This window comes from Alligator mississippiensis, chromosome 4 (assembly GCF_030867095.1).
Source record: "Alligator mississippiensis isolate rAllMis1 chromosome 4, rAllMis1, whole genome shotgun sequence".
Classification (NCBI taxonomy): Eukaryota; Metazoa; Chordata; order Crocodylia; family Alligatoridae; genus Alligator; species Alligator mississippiensis.
Window position 1 is genome coordinate 40082324 of NC_081827.1, and position 17105 is coordinate 40099428.

The 17105-nt window shown below is 40.8% G+C and overlaps 1 protein-coding gene across 2 annotated transcripts in view; it reads right to left on the reverse strand.

Annotated features, from left to right (window-relative positions):
* MAPK11 (mitogen-activated protein kinase 11) overlaps positions 1–17105 on the reverse strand; it is a 53501-nt gene that overhangs the window by 26124 nt on the left and 10272 nt on the right. Inside the window, exons 2-4 of one of the 2 annotated variants that reach the window (XM_006266207.4) lie at positions 3245–3374; positions 1884–1942; positions 1353–1464 (exon numbers count right to left, since the gene is read on the reverse strand). In XM_006266207.4, the coding sequence (XP_006266269.1) occupies positions 1353–1464; positions 1884–1942; positions 3245–3374 (301 nt within the window). The remainder of the gene's footprint in view (positions 1–1352; positions 1465–1883; positions 1943–3244; positions 3375–17105) is intronic. The other variant, XM_059725912.1, reaches the window with a different exon arrangement.

Genomic DNA, 17105 nt, shown 5'->3' on the forward strand with positions numbered 1-17105 from the left:
CACAGGTGCCCCAGACTCAAGTACCACCCAAGAATATATCTCATCAGCTATACTCTTTACAGCCAACACTAGCAGGATACTGGTTAAATGAACTGAAATCTCAAGGACTATTTTAAGAGAACATTTCCATTTAAGAATCCATTATCAAAGTTCTTAAGTTAACGAGACAACAGAACTGCTACTCCAGAAAATGGAAAGAGGAAAGTAATTTGGTAATCTCAGTATTCAAGAGCACTGAAGAACACCTGAATGTATGATTGAAAACTAATTTTCTGTTTGGGGCTGCAGGTCTTAAATAATAGTTGGCACTTATACAGCACAATTTCCCTTTCAAAGCCTTTGCAAACTGGATAAATAAGTTCAACCCATCTCCTCTTAGGTATTGAACTCAGGTGCTTAGTTTTAAATAAACTAAGGCAAAAAAGTTAAGGGGTCAATTTGACAACCCTTATTGGCATCAATAAATAAATTAAAACCAAATAAACTACTTGCACAAATAAGACAGGCTAATTCACTAAAAGACTTGCCTAGGACTGCATCACAAGTCTGTTTCACAAGTTGGAATTTAAAAACAAAGAGCTCCAGCCTCCTTTCAAGTCAGCTAATCACAGCTCCCCTCCATAATATTAACTAATAAACAACCATTTGAATGTAAGAGTGAAACTATCTAGGATAAAATTTAACTTTAACAATTTAGTGCCCCAATCCTGAGAGTGACTCCATAAAGGCAAATTTCTACACAGAACCTCACTGAATCATCACCCTTGCCCCCCATCTGAAACTACCTCCAGGTTCAGGGCCTCAAGTATTCAAACTTGTTCACTTTTTTCAAAGTGTGTACATATGTTACTTGCCACAAGCTCCTCACTCTTTCATGAATACCAAGTCCTCATCCTGGTCACTACTTTCTCTTGTGGGGGAAATGCCGTGCACATTAGTTCACAAGTGTCAGAACACTGTCAGTTCACAGAGCCACATAAAAAGTACTTCTTTAAATAATACTCTATATATGGGCACCATGGTCAGGGGTTCATATCCTGCAACTACTTATTGACATTCTTAATATTACACATGAAAATATCTTTTAGGACTACCTATGTGACTTAAATTAAGCATGTGTGCACAAATATTTGCAGAGGGACTACAGTCTGGTGTGTAGTTTCATAAGTAATTTAGTAATTCTAAAAGGATTATTGTTTTAAAAAGTAAGGCATCAAAGATATTCTGAAGATTTGCCTCGTCACCTCTTAAAACATATAGTCAAAATAATTTAAATATTGTGACTGCAATCAAATATTCATCATCACATTTTAGTTTCTAGGTTTAAAAAAATGTAATCATACAATTTATACCTTAAGACCTCTAAGTAACTGGTATATAAGAAACTGAATGTGGTCATCTGTTAGCTTCTGGCACTTTACTATGTTATTCAGATCAGCACCCATTAAATTTGTCACAAGATACCTGTAAAAATAAAATAATTTATTTAGAGGTAGGTAAACCCATTTAAACAAAATGTAAAACTAACTTCACACTCATGTAGTTTCCTTCTCCATATACTAATATTTATTTCCCCACAATTAGCCATCTTGATATCTTCAAAGATAAGAAAAACTCTTTCAGTCCAGATTTTTACGTTTTTCTTCACAATGCACAGTAGAGATTCAATCAGAGGAGAGACCATGATACATTATGGGAGATATAATCCAGCTAACAAGATGCCCCACATAGGGAAAATGGGGATTTGGGGCACCAAAATATTTGTCTCAGGAGGCCCTGTGGTAGCCTGGACAGACACAGATTAACACTGAAGTGACCCCAAATGAATTGTATTTACCTTAATTGCTGACAAAATAATCACCTTCATGCTAAATTTTACTTACACTTCATTAAAATTTTCTATTGACGTTGCAGGTGTAAAAACATCTAGTAATCCTATAACCTGAAACAGAAGAGTAGATTTCTTATTTGTTTTCAGAAATACATGAGATAATACACTACTTACACTAATTGCTCTTAGAATTTCTAGAACAACACAGGTCAAATTATATCATGGTTTCTCTCTAAAACCTTACAAAACCAACAAAACTGGATGAATCTGGATTAAAACTTTTTGACATCTGAAGAGAAATTCCTTCTGAGATTGACAATATTACACGACCTTATAAAAACAGAACTAAGGGCACCTATACACGTGTCTGATACCTGCTCTGATGTGTTCTAATTAGAACGTGTTGGAGTATTAATCTAAACAGCACTCTCCAGCAGCCTCAATGTCACATGTATTCAGCATCCGCATGCTTCAAAATGGCAGCTCATCAAACAAGCTTTAGTTAAAGCACCCCCGCCACCATTTTGAAGCGCAGGATACCGAATACACGTGATGCTGCAGGCACTTTAATTAGAGCGGCTTCCAAGAGATGCTCTAATTAAATCACCCTCCTTCCCCCACTTAGAATCAACCTAGGTTCTTCCTGTTTTCTTGTTCCACGTTTGTTGAAATTATTTTAACTATGTTTCCCCAGTCCATTTTTCAATCTGCCATAACAACCCTTCTTTGTTTTATATAACTGATTCTTATAAACTGAATTTGATTCCATTTTAATAGATTTTCTGCATTCAGGCTCCAATTCAGTAAACTATTTTTAAGCATATGGGTAGCCCCACTGATATTGATGAAATTGTGCTTGAAGATGTGAATATGACTAAATTCATTCCTGAATCGAAGCCTCAAATCCTAGTCTTTCAGCCACATTAAGGGACAAACTATGTTCAGATGAGTATAGTATACTCCCATTATCATCAATGAGAACTAAACAAGAGTAACTGAGAACAGAATTTAAGCTTAATATTTCAACCAAATCTAAAATTGACAAAGCTTCTCAAATATTCTTTATTAGTGATTGACACTTTACACAGCGCTGCTCTTTGGTGTAACATATTCTTGTTAGTGATGTGTATGACCCCTTGATTTGTATTTCATAAGTGATCAGAGGGTCTTAAAAATCCAATAATACTGTGAAATTGCTGGATTATTAAGGAGCAGTTCTAAATTTTTTCTGGCCAATAGGAGTCTTTCCAATGATTTCAATGAATTTAGGATCAATACCTGGAAAAGCAAAGGTGTCAGGTATAAGAAATAAACACTCATCTACACTCTGCTGATAAGAATGAAGCTAAAGTAAACCTGGGAAAGAAACTTGGATTAGGGAAGCAAAATGGAAAGTAGAAGTTCTTCACTTACATTTTCATGTTTCATGTGCTTAAGCAATCTCAGCTCCCGGTATGTCCTTCTGGCATGAATAAGTGATTGAAAAGGTCTTGAAAGCTTTTTTACTGCCACCTTCTGTCTTGTTTTGGTATCATAAGCTGAACTGAAGAAAAATAAAGTAAAGTAAAAAAAAAGGTATGATCTTTACTGACATTGCCTGGCAAGGCCCTCCTTATTAACATACTAAAATGAACATCAAGAAAGTTTTATGTTCAACTTGTGATTTTATTTCTTCATGCTTCATCACTTATATCTTACTGAAAGAGCTTTTCTGGGAAAACTACACAGAGACAACCACAACTATTCATAGATGGTTCCCTTGCAATCTTTCTAACAAATTACTAACTCCTATAATAATGTTTTCAGAATCATCCCTAGGTAATAGTCTTTCCCCATCTGGCCCAGAAAAATAACCAAAGAATTTGCTTCATTAATGTTGGCCTCTCTTCCCTACCCAAATTCAAGGCTCTTAGGGAATACTGGGATTCAAATACTGCTGCTTAGAGAACAGACTGGAGCCTTTACTAATTATTGGGATGCTGCCACATTGTCTAGCAAATACTAATTATAACTGATGAACATTTACATGGTATGCAATAATCTTCATAGGTCTGGTATCAAATTAAAATCTTGATACATCCACTTAATCAAACATAAAGGTTGTTTCAGAAGCCACTGTTAAGAAACAAACCACCAGTATAAACTGGGACTGTCAAACAATTAAAAAATGTGATTGCATTTGGTTGTGTGATTAAAAAAAATCAGTTGCAATTAATCATGATTTTAATCACACAGCTAAAAAATAAAAATTACGAGCAGAAAAACTCAAAATGATGCAGCTATTTTGTATGGTTGGGGGGTGGGGGTGGGATGTGTGTGTGTGGGGGAATTTGTGAAGGTGTGGGGGGCTGTGGTGTATGTTGGGGTTTGGAGCCCAGGGAAGGGAGTCCTTGAATGCCTTGGCAGGATGCAGGGTACTGTGGGTCAGCAGCAGGGCTGGGAGCGCTGTGGCTTGGGAGTGGGGGTAGGGCAGGGTACGGGCATATCACTGCCCCCCCCATATTACCCCCACTCACAGGTGTCCTCTTTTTTGAAACAGGAAATATGGTAACCCTACAGGAATGCAACCCAGTGGTGCATAGAGCAGTGTCTAGCATGTAAGTCTGTGGAGAGGAAGGGATGGGGGGCCAGACTGAGGCCCCCCATGGTGAGGGAGGGAGTAGGGCAGGGGCATGGGCTAGGGTCAGTGCAGCCCTGGGGCTAGGGCAGGTCATGGGATGGAACCACAGGCGGTTCATCCAGGGGTGTGGGGGAGGCATGGCTTCCTGCCACTGTGAGCACTCCAGGGGAGTCATGTGTCCCCAGGATTTGTGCGTGGGGTGGAGACAGGCTGCCTGCTGTGGTCTGGGGCTCTGCTGCCTTTGCCCCGGGAGCTGCGTGATACGATGTTATGCCTCCCGCCACCAGGCATGCAGGGTACGAGTGGCATGGCCAGCATGCAGCTCCTGGGGCAAAAGCAGCAGGGTGCAGAGCCCCAGCCCATAGCAGGCAGCTCACCTCCACCCCACACACAATCCAGAGGGTACGTTCCTCCCATGCCTCCCTCAGGGGCGCGCGCAGCAGCAGGAAGTCATGCCACTCCTGCCATGGCTCTGTCCCATGATCTGCCCCCTCTGCCTCTCCCCTCTCCTCCTGTCCCTTCCCCTCCACAGACTTACTTGCTGGTCACTGCTCTATACACTGCTGGGCTGCATTCTTGGCCACATGCATACTGCCACTGCTTGTGTCTGTGCACATGCACCCTCTCCCCAACTGCCTGCTTGCCTTCCTGCTGCAGCTGCCTGGAGCCCATGCCTGGGTTGCTCTGTGGTCCTCTGTACTGCCACTACTTCCCCACTGTGTGGCTTGGAAGTGGCAGTGATGGCAGCAGAGTGGAGCCCAGGCGCAAGCTCCAGAACCATGTGCACAATTAAAGCGTTAAAAAAATTAACCCAAGAACCAATTAAGATGTTAATCCGCATTAATGGAAGTTGACAGCCCTAGTATAAATGCATGCCATGGAATTTAGGTGAGAAATCCTGCAAACATACATGCATTACTTTATGTACCTGCATGATCTTATTTTCTTCTGTGGGACTACTCAGGTGTGTAGAGCTAAACATGTGAACTGCAATTTGCAAAAATGGGGACTCAGTTTTTAAACAATAGCAAGATAGAACCAGTGGCCACAAGGAAGTTTTGCCTGCTTTGATGCAGGAGGGAAAATTTGGTCCTTTTATATATTTTACTTCCTGACAATACAGAAAATTTAAAAATCATCAATTATTCAACTAATCAATAAATAGAATCTACTTCCCCTCATTAACAGAGCAACCTCTAACATTTTTTACTTTTCCATTAAAATAAAGTAGTGGTTCTCAACCTTGTTAGACTCAAGGCATCCCTCATTACACTCAAGGAACCCTTTGGAAAATGCCAGCTCTTATTTTTCACTCATTTTTAATTACAGAAAAATAATAGAGCAATTCCTCTGTTACCAAGAACTCAGAACAATCACAAGAGGTCCAAATGTGTTTGACATGATGGATCCTTACTTGAAATCACTGGGTTTATCACATGAATCATGTTTGCACACCTTACAGTGCTATTGTGTGGCATCCTGCATCACACTTGAAAGGATTTCAAGGTAACATAGGGTGCCACAGCACCCTAAGTGAGAGCCTCTGAAATAAAGCCACTATAACACAGATATCTGTGAAGTTCTCTATTTAGAGTGATGATAACACAATCTGCAATAGTTAGTGACAACATGAGGAAAAAGAGATGAACTTTAACACATTTATCTTACGGGAAACCTTTACTGAGTAAGAGTTGAAAACTCAGCAACATGGTATGTGTAATATACTGAGATGATGACATTCAGTAGTCACACTTTGTGTTATCATCTGCTATTTTAAATGGTTCCCAAAATTATGATAGGAGCCACGTCCTACAGACAGAAGACATTAATCCTGTCACAAATTGCTTCCAAATGACCACCCTGGAATATTGCAGCCAGTTCAATGTGTGATCTCCTACATCCACTAATGATGCCTCATTAATGTCAATCGGGGGTGGGGGGTGGGATTCAGCCAGGGATCTGTTCATTTGAAACCAGTTGCAAAAGAGAGGGCCTTGCTTCTGAAAAGATGCAACAATGAGATTAATAAGATAATGGGGGAAGGTAGATGTGAAAGAAAATGGTGATATCAGCAAGATGATAGAGATCTAGTTTCACTAGATTGCACAGAAACTCCAATACCAGTGCAAAGCAATGAAGCAATGATTTTGTTTCTAATTAGATAAATATACAGAAAAAGGAAGTAGACTTAATTAGCAAGTTTCTTGCAGGCATTATGGATGGAAGAAGTGAATCACTCATGAAATAAATGAAATAATTAGATTACTTAGCTAATTACTTGCAAGCATCATAGATTGAACTGGATCTTCAGGAAAGATTTGTAGATGGTGAGGGCTGTGGCTGCAGAGCATCTGGGCAGTCTTTGAGCAGGTGGAAGGAAGGAAGAAAGTACAGGCATGAGAGAGAGCTGGCATCATGGGTAGGGTGGAGTAAAAGAAGCCATAATAATAAGAGATCCGACAAGTAGGCTGGAGGCAGAGGTATGATCAGAAATGGTAAGCTAGGAGCTTGCGTATACAGGACTTGAAAGTGATAATAAGAATACACACTGCTTGTGTCTATGAAGGAGTTCAAAGAGTTGGAGATATGGTCAAAGATGGTGGCAAAGAAGAAACTTCTAGTGGCTGCTTTGTACACATGACAGCAAGGACATTGTGGAAGGGAAAAATATGCAGCCACTGCCTCATCAGCATGGCAAGGACTGGTCCTGAGTCCATGGGTTAAATCCTAACCCTATGAAAGTCAACGGGCATTTTTCTATTAATTTCATTGGGGCCTGGGTTTCATTCCACATTCTTCAGCAACATCTGTTCCTCACATATATTCTAGCTCTGTAACTCATGGCAGACATAGGAAGAAAGGAATGGATGCACAGGTGAATTAATGCATACTTCTATCCTGGGCACTGGTCTGTGGCTAGCACCTAACCCTTGTCACTGGATAAAACTCCCCTCATGCTTGCATTAGTGTACAAAGTCTGAGGCTGCTCTGTATAAGGACTCGAGGGACTGCTGTATTTAATGTGTCATCATCTTGCTAAACTTCTTCTTTCCTACTGAGTTCAATTATGCATTTTAGTAGACTGACACTGCTGATTTTAAAAACAGATTGCTTTCTACCATTGGAATGACTCAGGGCCACATAGCTTTTGGATGGTATAAAGCACTGATTTTTTGGCTTCAGCAATTCTTAAGACAGCAGCTACTTCGACCAGGATGGAAACAAATGAGGGGCAAGAATAAAGGCCAAAGTAGAGTGATGTGACTTTTGAAGAGAAACTGTGCGTCTAAAATGAATGGGCTAGACCACTGTTTCTCAGCTGTTCTAGACTCAGGGCACACCTCCACAACTTATTTTAATTTGGCAGTGCCCTGGTTGAGAACAATGTTGCACTGCTTTCAGCTTACCTCAGCAGTTCTCAACCAGAGTGCTGTTGCTGCCATCACCACAGCCAAGTGAAACTGCCCCACATGCGTCATGCACAGCCAGTGCCTCCAGTAGGAGCATGCCCTCCTGCCTTCGTTAGGGTTATCTGATAAGCCTAAAGTAGGCATGTGCACCTGCTCTTGTTGCAGCCTTTCCTGGCTTGGCCCTCCCATGCTCCTCCTGGAAACAGGTGTGTGGGACAGTTCACCCGGCTCCTTTGGTGGCAGCACCATGCCACGGCACCCCTAAAAGGGTCTTGTGGCACCCCAGTTGAGAGTAACTAGGCTAGTTGCATAGCTCTTTTCCAATCAGTGGACTATACCAAATGATGGTTTGATCCAATGTCCTTTTAAAGTGGTTTCTTTGCCTGTCTCCCCATCACCTTCACCAACTACGTTATTAAAATTAGGTTTAATTTTCTCCAATTATGTTTGTTACAGACCAAGGGCAAACTGTCCCTATGATCTCTCGTCTATGCTCTGGGTGCTTTGTTTTTCCCTAAGTGGAAGTCCAAGTTCTCTCCACTTCAGCCTGGATCACTAAGCTACGTCCTCCTCTCTTTGGTTACAATCTGAGCCAAGCCTTTTACCCTCCAGAATGTAAGGCGATGAAAGGTGGCAGATTTCAATATCTTCAGCTCGCCTTTTTGGCTGGATTGCTGGCTTATAAAATCCTTGCTTCCAGACTTGAGAACTCCACTGGTTCAACTGTGCTTGGCATTTGCAAGCAACTTCCCTCTTGAAGCCTGTGCCCAGCTGCTGATTAAATTGATTCAGAACAACTGCTTCACAACAAAGATATCAACCATCAAAAGGCATATGGCATCAGAGGAGGGGGTCAAACTTATTAAAATCTCAGAACCATAATTATTCCTTGTTGGTTTCAGTAAACTCATCTTAACAGATGTGCCCCCTGTGCTGGGAGAAACTGTCTTCTGCTGTAGTGTCTGGGTCTCTCAGCAGCTCTCCAGAGCAGCCCTGACAAATTGCTCCCCCTTCCTCTCTCTGGAGAGACAATTTTTAACTGTTGAGTACCCTTTTGATATTAGGCCTTTGACTTGCCAAAGCAGCTCTGTAACTTTGCTTGACACTTGGGAATAGCTAACTACTTCTATTTGGGAATAGCATCATTCCAATTAACAGTCCAACTACTGTTTCTTGAACTCCCATGAAGCTGTTTGTCCGCAGGTGTCTTATCTCTGGTCAGTTTTTCATTTCCTGCTTGATCCTTGTAACAGCCGCTTTTGATTTGTTTCCACAGAACAATTCATGCAAGTAAACAAGTATCCATAATAGCCATACAAATGATAAAGACATATTCCATAATCTCCACAATAATCTTTACTGTTTGCATTTAATTTATCTTGGACAGTGAAAACAAATTTGTTTTTAAATAGTATATTTTCACTTAGAATTTATATCCACATGTATTAGCAGGGATAAAGACATTTCAGGGGAAAGTCATTTTAAATGGTTCTTTACTACTGAAATGCAATACATTAAATTTCCTGGAAACATGTTTTACTTACCTTATTTTTACAAGAACTAATTTTGTGATTTGTCCTGACCCAGACCCCCTCAGTACCTCCTCTTGTCTGCTGCCTTGGCAGGGTCAAGAGATAACAGGCTGGAAAAACAGCTACTATTCCATTTAGAAGGACAGGGTTCTTTTGACACTGGTCAGAGACTGCTCAGTACATTTTTCTATCACTGTTTAATTTGTAGAAAAGACTGTTTCAGTGTTACAAACTTTTACAATATTTAATGTTCTTATGAAACCACCAGCTGCTGAAATAATCTTAACTCTTTTCTATTCCTTCCTTCCTCGCTTCCTCCCCTATGTTCTGTAGTCAAATTATTTTATTCTTTTCTATTTAGTACCCGTGATCCTGCAAGTCTATTCATAGCATTTGAAGAAGCAGGTTATCTCCTATATAAGTTTATGCCTCTGTGAACAAGTTAGTCTTTAAGGGCTCATTTATATGTGCAAGCACCGCAGCGCTGGGCGCTTTGAAAAGCATCCAGTGCTGCAACGCATGTAGTTGTATGAGTGGCAAAATGCGCATCAGCACCAAGAAAATGACGGCCGTGTGCTTTTGAACTAAAACACACTGGAGGTGCTTTGGTTCAAAAGCAGACCGTCACCATTTAATGTGCACTGACATGCATTTTGCTACTTATACAATTAATCGAGTCTGCTACGAAATGACAGATCTCCAGCATGTTGCGGGACAAAAAGGTATGTGTATAAAATGCCCGTAAGGTGCCACCCTGCCCTGCTTTTCGTCTGACTTCGGACTTACATGGCTAACTAACCCTTTCCTCTTTTATTTTTTCTGAAAAAAGTAAGTTTCATGGTTGCAAAGTATAGCTACATCATATCAAATGAGAGTAGCTTAAAGGCTCAGATGACAGAAGGTGAATAACAATAAAAGAAAAGACAAAACAAAAAGTAGTTTTTGTTTTAAAACCAATTTCGTGATTTTCATGCCTAACTCCTGGGTTTGGAATACTCTGGTTTATATATGTTATATGCTTATAAAAAACAGCATGTAATTAAAATAACTAGTTATGTCATTTTAACCCTTGTTTTATGTATGTGTGAGAGTATGAAACAGGTAGAAAGAAGCTAATATTTTTCTTATTTTATATAATCTCCTGGATAAGCTTTCAAGGTCTGCACTCATTCATGCAAATTTCTAAGTCTGTCTCTAACCTGAGAGCTACTATATGCATACAAGTACATGGTCTATCTGAGCTGTTGCAAAATCTCAGGCAATGTCCCAAGCATCGGTGAGCACCAACCGACTGATTTGGGTGAAAATCAGAAAATTGCAAGGTAAAAAAAATGGAGGACACAGTCCTTGCCACCTCTTTACCAGGCACACCTTCTAGCAGCTCTGCAACTGCCTTCAGATCAGAGCTGGTGTTTATTAATGTCTCTCAGCACTACTATACCCCACCTCATCTCTGCCAGTCTTCCCAACAGAATCTAAAATGTTAACACCCTGAATGGCACAAACAAGGCAGAAAGAAGGCACTAGGGATGTGGGTGGAGAGTAAGGTAGGAAGGCACATGGATCCCCTACAATGGCAGCAAAAGGGAGTCACTGGTATGGGGGAAGGAGTGGGAGGGGCAGGTGAGTAACAGTTTATCATGGGGAGAGTGGGAAGTGTGAAAGAAGATGAATAGGACTGCATCCCTTCACAATGGCAGGTATGGGTGGGAATGAGGAATTTAGGACACACTCTTAGCTCCTCTAGACAGGGGAAAAATGTCCTAGTATGGGGTGGTGAGGAAATGCAGGGTATGTATATCTTTTCCTCCACCTTGGGGTGGTGCAATGGGAACAGAGATGCTGACATACAATAGACCAGGCTGGGGGTTTGCTGGCAGTCCCTTACAGAGATAGGAACAGGATAGTGGCTCCCTCCCATATAGTAGCAGGCAAAAGGGAAGGGAAGGGAAGAAAGGAAAGAGAGTCCCTAGTGTCTTCACTAGCCATGAAGTACCCAAGCCCCTAGTTTACCATTCCTGATCATAAAGTTTGAATTGTATAAAACTGTGATGACAACTGATCAATTTCCTCTTTTATGGTGCAAGTAAATGCTACATGAGGGAGTGAAAGTGATGATGCTGAACACATTTGTATTTCTGTAGCAGTTTTAGTTTTGTATATAAAGGGTGCAACACATCTTTACAAACATCCATGAACTAGAAAGGACTCAGAAGACACTGATCTTGAAGCAGCCAGTCTACTGAATTATGGAGCAGTAGCCTTGGGAAACAGCACTTGTTCCAGCTTTCTGACTACAAGAAAATATACCATAAGAGCTACTGGAACCATAGCAGAATTAGAAGGGAGCAAAGCTGCACTCCTACTATTATGCAGTTAGCCTTTGATAAGCCATAATGACAAACAAGCTAAGTAAACACAAGGAACAGAAATATCTTCCCCTGTACACACTAACCCTATCTGATGAAACAGGCTGTCACCTACAAAAGCTTATGCCTTATGCCCCGTGACAGAGCAAAACTCTCTAGCTAGGAACCTCTGGGTTTTCTAGTACTGATGGGAGCATCAGTGCAGCCCAGTCAAAACCCCCTCCAGCCTAAGCTTGTCTCAACAGCACAGTGCCTCAGAGGAAACCCAAAAAATCCTGACTAACCAGTACAAAGTCAGCACACACACTGTTTCCTGCCTGCTGACAATACCAAATTATATGTGGGTACATATCTGAATGTATATATATATTTTGTTTTAAAGTAGCAAGACAAAAGGAAAGAGGATGTGTAACAGGTTACAATGAAATAATGTATTAATCTTCCTGGTAAAGGAACAACCATTACTTTAATCCCAGGGGTACCCCTGGGGGTATTTTGAAAGGCCCCTGGGGGTATGTGGTGGCGGTGCGGAGAAGCCTGTGGCACTTTGCCCCGCTCGTCAAACGGCCGCCAGGGGACCCCCCCCCACTTCCTGACTGGCCGCCGGGGGTACCCCAACCAAAAGAAGTTGAAAATCCCTGCTTTACCCTGTTGGTGCTAATGCCTTATTGCATTGTAAAACTATTCTGTATTCTTTAGATATTGTTCTTACACACTTCCTTGAGTTTTAGGTTCAATTGTTTTAGCTCCAGTATGACTGGTGTCAATGATCTAGGATGAATTTACAGCTAGGATTAAATACAAAAGCAGCAAACTGCTACTGTGTTAACCACTCTAGATATACTGTACTGATCATAAAATACTGAAACTGCAGACAGCTGTTCCTTAATTTGCAATTTGACAAGTCTTAGTTTACCAACAAAATCTAGTTGTTACCTACAACTGTTAATACAAATCAATTATTAACCACAATTCTAAAATAATGAAATCCTAAACTAAACTATTCCAAACCCCTAGGTTTACCAGGGTGATTTTTGTCTGATCTTTGCCTTTTAGATGCCCATTCTACTAATAATTACATATATTAGTAACTACACACAAAAATAGTCATGTTGAAGACCTTTGGGAAGGGGCTTAGGGTTACAGACATCATGGATGAAGTCAGTGGAACTAATCATATGAGTAGTTACTCATGCTTGTAAAATACAGGACTGGAAGGGGCCTCCTGTGCCACTGAGTCCTGCCTTTTTTGCTCATAGGAGCTCACTAACCAAAGAAACACAAAAACTGCCACTTCAAACCCTTCTATACATGAAAAACACCCTATCAAAGTAGAGGAGATGAGGGCACTGCCAAAGCCCAGTCACTGCAATGATAGGGAAGTAGGTCATTAACATAGTTTCAGAAGATCCTAGTAAAACAAAAACAATGTTCCATGCTACAGATTATCGGATCAGTGTATTGGTGCACCTCTATCGGATCGGTACCAATATGAAGAAAATTGCCTATATCAGATATTGGCCTTATGGGGCTGATAATTTGGCCGATAAATGCCCATGCAATGCAGCATGGAGCAGAGCAGGCAGCGTGGAGAGCTGCCTCTAGCTAGTAAATCAGAAGGGGAAGGGGGAGGGAAGGGGTGCTGGGTGGGGGGCAGATCAATGCCCCCACGGTGAGGGAGGGGGCAGGGGCTGTGGAATGGAGCCATGGCTCGTGGGGTGGGGGCAGCTCGACTGCTGCTCCCTTTCATTTCCCACCACTGCTTTTATGTAAAAAAATTACATAATAGATAAACAGTTAACTATTTTGACCCAGCAGAGTGAGGTTAGTCCTTTGGCTGATAGCAGAGGCCAGACTATACTTCCCTTTGGTTCTGCAGTCCCAGGGCAACTGAGCAGCAAAGTGTTCTTTCTGGCAGGGAGGGGGGAAGCTAGCTCACTGCCACTTCTTCTGATGGATGAGGCAAGACTACAATTGGCTAAAATTAAAATCTTTTCCCCCTTTTGTTGCAGGAACTTGGTAGCTCAAGTGAAAAAGCAGATTTGCAAAAAAATAGGAAATGAAAATATTGAGCTGCCAGTTCTGGGGGAAGAAGCAACAGGATCCTCGCTTTCAAGATGACTATCACCAGATATGTGATCCACCATGAGTAGGTGTTCAAGACAGTCAAGCTTTTTATCAAGCTTTGTGGAAAAATTTCAAAAGAAGATTAAGAAAAAGTAGATGAGATTTTAGCTCAAGCTATATTTGCAAGTGGTACACCTCTATCCATAAATAAAAATCAATACTGGAAGGAACATTACAAACTAATTCGCCCATCATATAAGTTACCATCATGTTATTGCTTATCACATTTTCTCATAGAGAGTATGGCAAAGTTCAAACAATGGTTATTCAAAGGATTGATCAAGCAGAATCACTGACTCTGATGTCAGATGGATGGACTGATATACAAGGAAATCCTTTACTGAATATTAAACACCTGAACCAATATTCCTGAAAGCAATTGCTACCAAATCTTCCTGTCATCCAGGTGAATACATAGCCAAATTACTGAGAGAAGAGATTAAAAGTGTAGGTCTCTCCAGGATACAAGCCCTTGTAACTGATAATGCAAGTAATATGAAAGCTGCACAGCAAACATTAAAGGAAAAGTATCCCCATTGAATAGTATTTGGCTGTCTTGCTCATAGATTTAATCTTCTGGCAAAGGACATCATAAGTGAGAATACAATGAAGGCAATATTGGCAAACTGCAAAGCAATTGTGAAGGTATTCAACAATTATCATGTTGCTAATCAGACTTTGAAGAAATTACAGAAAGAGAAGCAGGGGAAGGAAAGTGAACTTTTATTGCCAGGAAAAACTAGATGGGGCTTGACTACAAAGTGTTCACATAGTTTGCTGCGCACGAAGAACTGTTTGCAGTGTGCTCCAATAGATGACACGGTATCCCAGGTTATTCCTGTGAACATTCGGAAGCAGATTCTCAATAACAATGTGTTCTGGGTTTGGGTTTGAGTTCAAGGAACATTAAATTTGCTACTACCAGTTTCAGTGGCTATCAAGAAACCTGAAGGAGATACACCGACCCTTTCAAATATTCCACAGATACTCAGACAATTGAATGTAAAACTAATTGAGCTTTTGCCTTCTTCACCTCTATCCAAAAAAGTAGTAGGAGTAAAACAAATTGAGATCCGAGTTTTGCTCTCATCCAGTTCATCTGGCAGCAAACCTTTTGGATCCTCAACACAGAGGACAGCATTTATCAGAAGATGAATTATCTCTCAATACAATCATGGAAGTAGCTAAGAATATCCCCAATATCGATGAAATAGCTGTGATGACAGACATTGCCGAGTACTGCGCAAAAGAAAAACTTTGGAGCAAAGACATCATTTGGTGGGCAGCAAAGAATATGTCTCCTCTCACATGGTAGAAGGGATACTGGAACACCTGACTGTTGTCCAGGATTGCTCTAAGGATCCTAAGCATTCCACCAACAGCAGCTTCTTGTGGATGGAACTGGAAGGCTTTCAGATCAATCAAAATAAAAAAGAGGAATAGTTTAACAAATGAACGCATCTCTAAGTTTGTTTCTATTTCTCAAAATCTCTTGCTTCTGGAGAATCAGTCAGAAGCACAATTAGTGAAAAAGATGCAGCGTGATGGTAAGTTGCCCTTACCCATGGACTCATTGGTAAAACCATCCTTTAATGAAAGAGAATGTGGTTCAAGTAGTTCTGAATCCGAGTTGTCTCAATCTGATTCTGAAATGGAACTAATAAGTAGTGCAAGTGATTCTACAGATAGTGACAGTGAAACTGGAGGTGCCACAATGACCTCAGTGGAAGAGAGTTAAGCTCTGTTGAAGTAGATGAGTGGACAACCACAGCATATCATGCACAGTTCTTTGGGTGTGCTAAAATTAGTGTCAACAGTTTTCAGTGTCTTCTTTTTTTTCTTTAAATTTAAACAATGTAAGGGCAGTACATGCTATTGTGTATAGTCTTCACGTTTTTACAAATATTCCAATAAAAATAATTTCTTTCCACATAAAGCTTTGAATTTGTTTAAATATAACATTTAAGCCACATTAAGTGTGCTGTATTTCATTTTTTTCCTAATCAAATGTTTCAGTTCAAATACTTGTGGCTATTAGGACATAAAATTAACATGGGGGTACTATTAGTAGTTTTGTTTACTAAATATAAGCCAAATAAACACGTTAAATCAGATTTAGGGCACTGAAAGGAATAGGAACATTTTGCAATTCAAAACTTTCTGGAAAACTCACATCTCTGCTCATCTGCAAGTTTAGCTATGCCTTTCCCTTTCATTTTTTAATTTAACTTACAGCCCTAAGTCAACTCTCCTATGCATCAAAAGGGACCTTGGTGTTTATCCGGCACTGTTCTCACTAATTTTTCTGTCGCTGTGTTTTTCCTCTTTGATCATCACTGAGTTGTTGTCATCACTATTTTGCCCTTTTGTTAGGCATTCCAGTCCAGCAGCATTAGTTATTTCTTGTCTGCTCTCAGCCCTCTCCTCCCTGACCTCTCTTCCCCTTCTTCCACTCACAGATTTCATAGCCATTATTTTCTTGTATTTTTTGCTCTCCTCCACCCTTGACTCTTTTGCCCCATCTCCTATTACAAGGCCCAACCCTGGCTCACTCCCAACATCCACTTCCTCCCCTCCTATTGCTGTGCAGCAAAGCGTCTCTCCTGATCAGGCTGGCTCCTTCTGCTACACATTAATTTTCTCCTCTTTCAGTTCTGCCATCTTCCTAACCAAATAACTCTACTTCTCCAACTAAATTCTATCCCCTAGCTGCAATCCCAGCTACCACTTTGACACTTACTCCTTCAGTCCTTCCTTTCTCCTACAAAGCGATTATTTGCCGTTTCATTTAGATCTTATTTTCACTCTACCTTTTATTTCTTATTCACTACTCCCCTGTCCTCCCTTCCACTTGCTTTCTCTTCCCTCCTACAACTCTTTCCCCCACCCCAGCACAGACATGTAAGTTCCCTCTAACTCCTCTGCTTGCCCTAGTGATCCCATCCTACCTACTGAACTCCAGTGCTCACTCTCTTCCCCTTAAAATACAAGCATACTTTAGTTCTCATCTTAAATAAAACCGCACTCAACTTCACTGACCTCTCCATCTCCCTTTTATTTCACTTCTCAAAGTAAGGGAACTTACATTTGGAACAGTTTCAAAAGGCTTTTAACAACGCTTCATTCGGGCTTAAAGCTGGAGTGGGTTTGCTACACTCTGGGTGCATCTATATGTTTGTTAATGCGCCTTTTCTACTGTGCATTAAGTTTAGTACC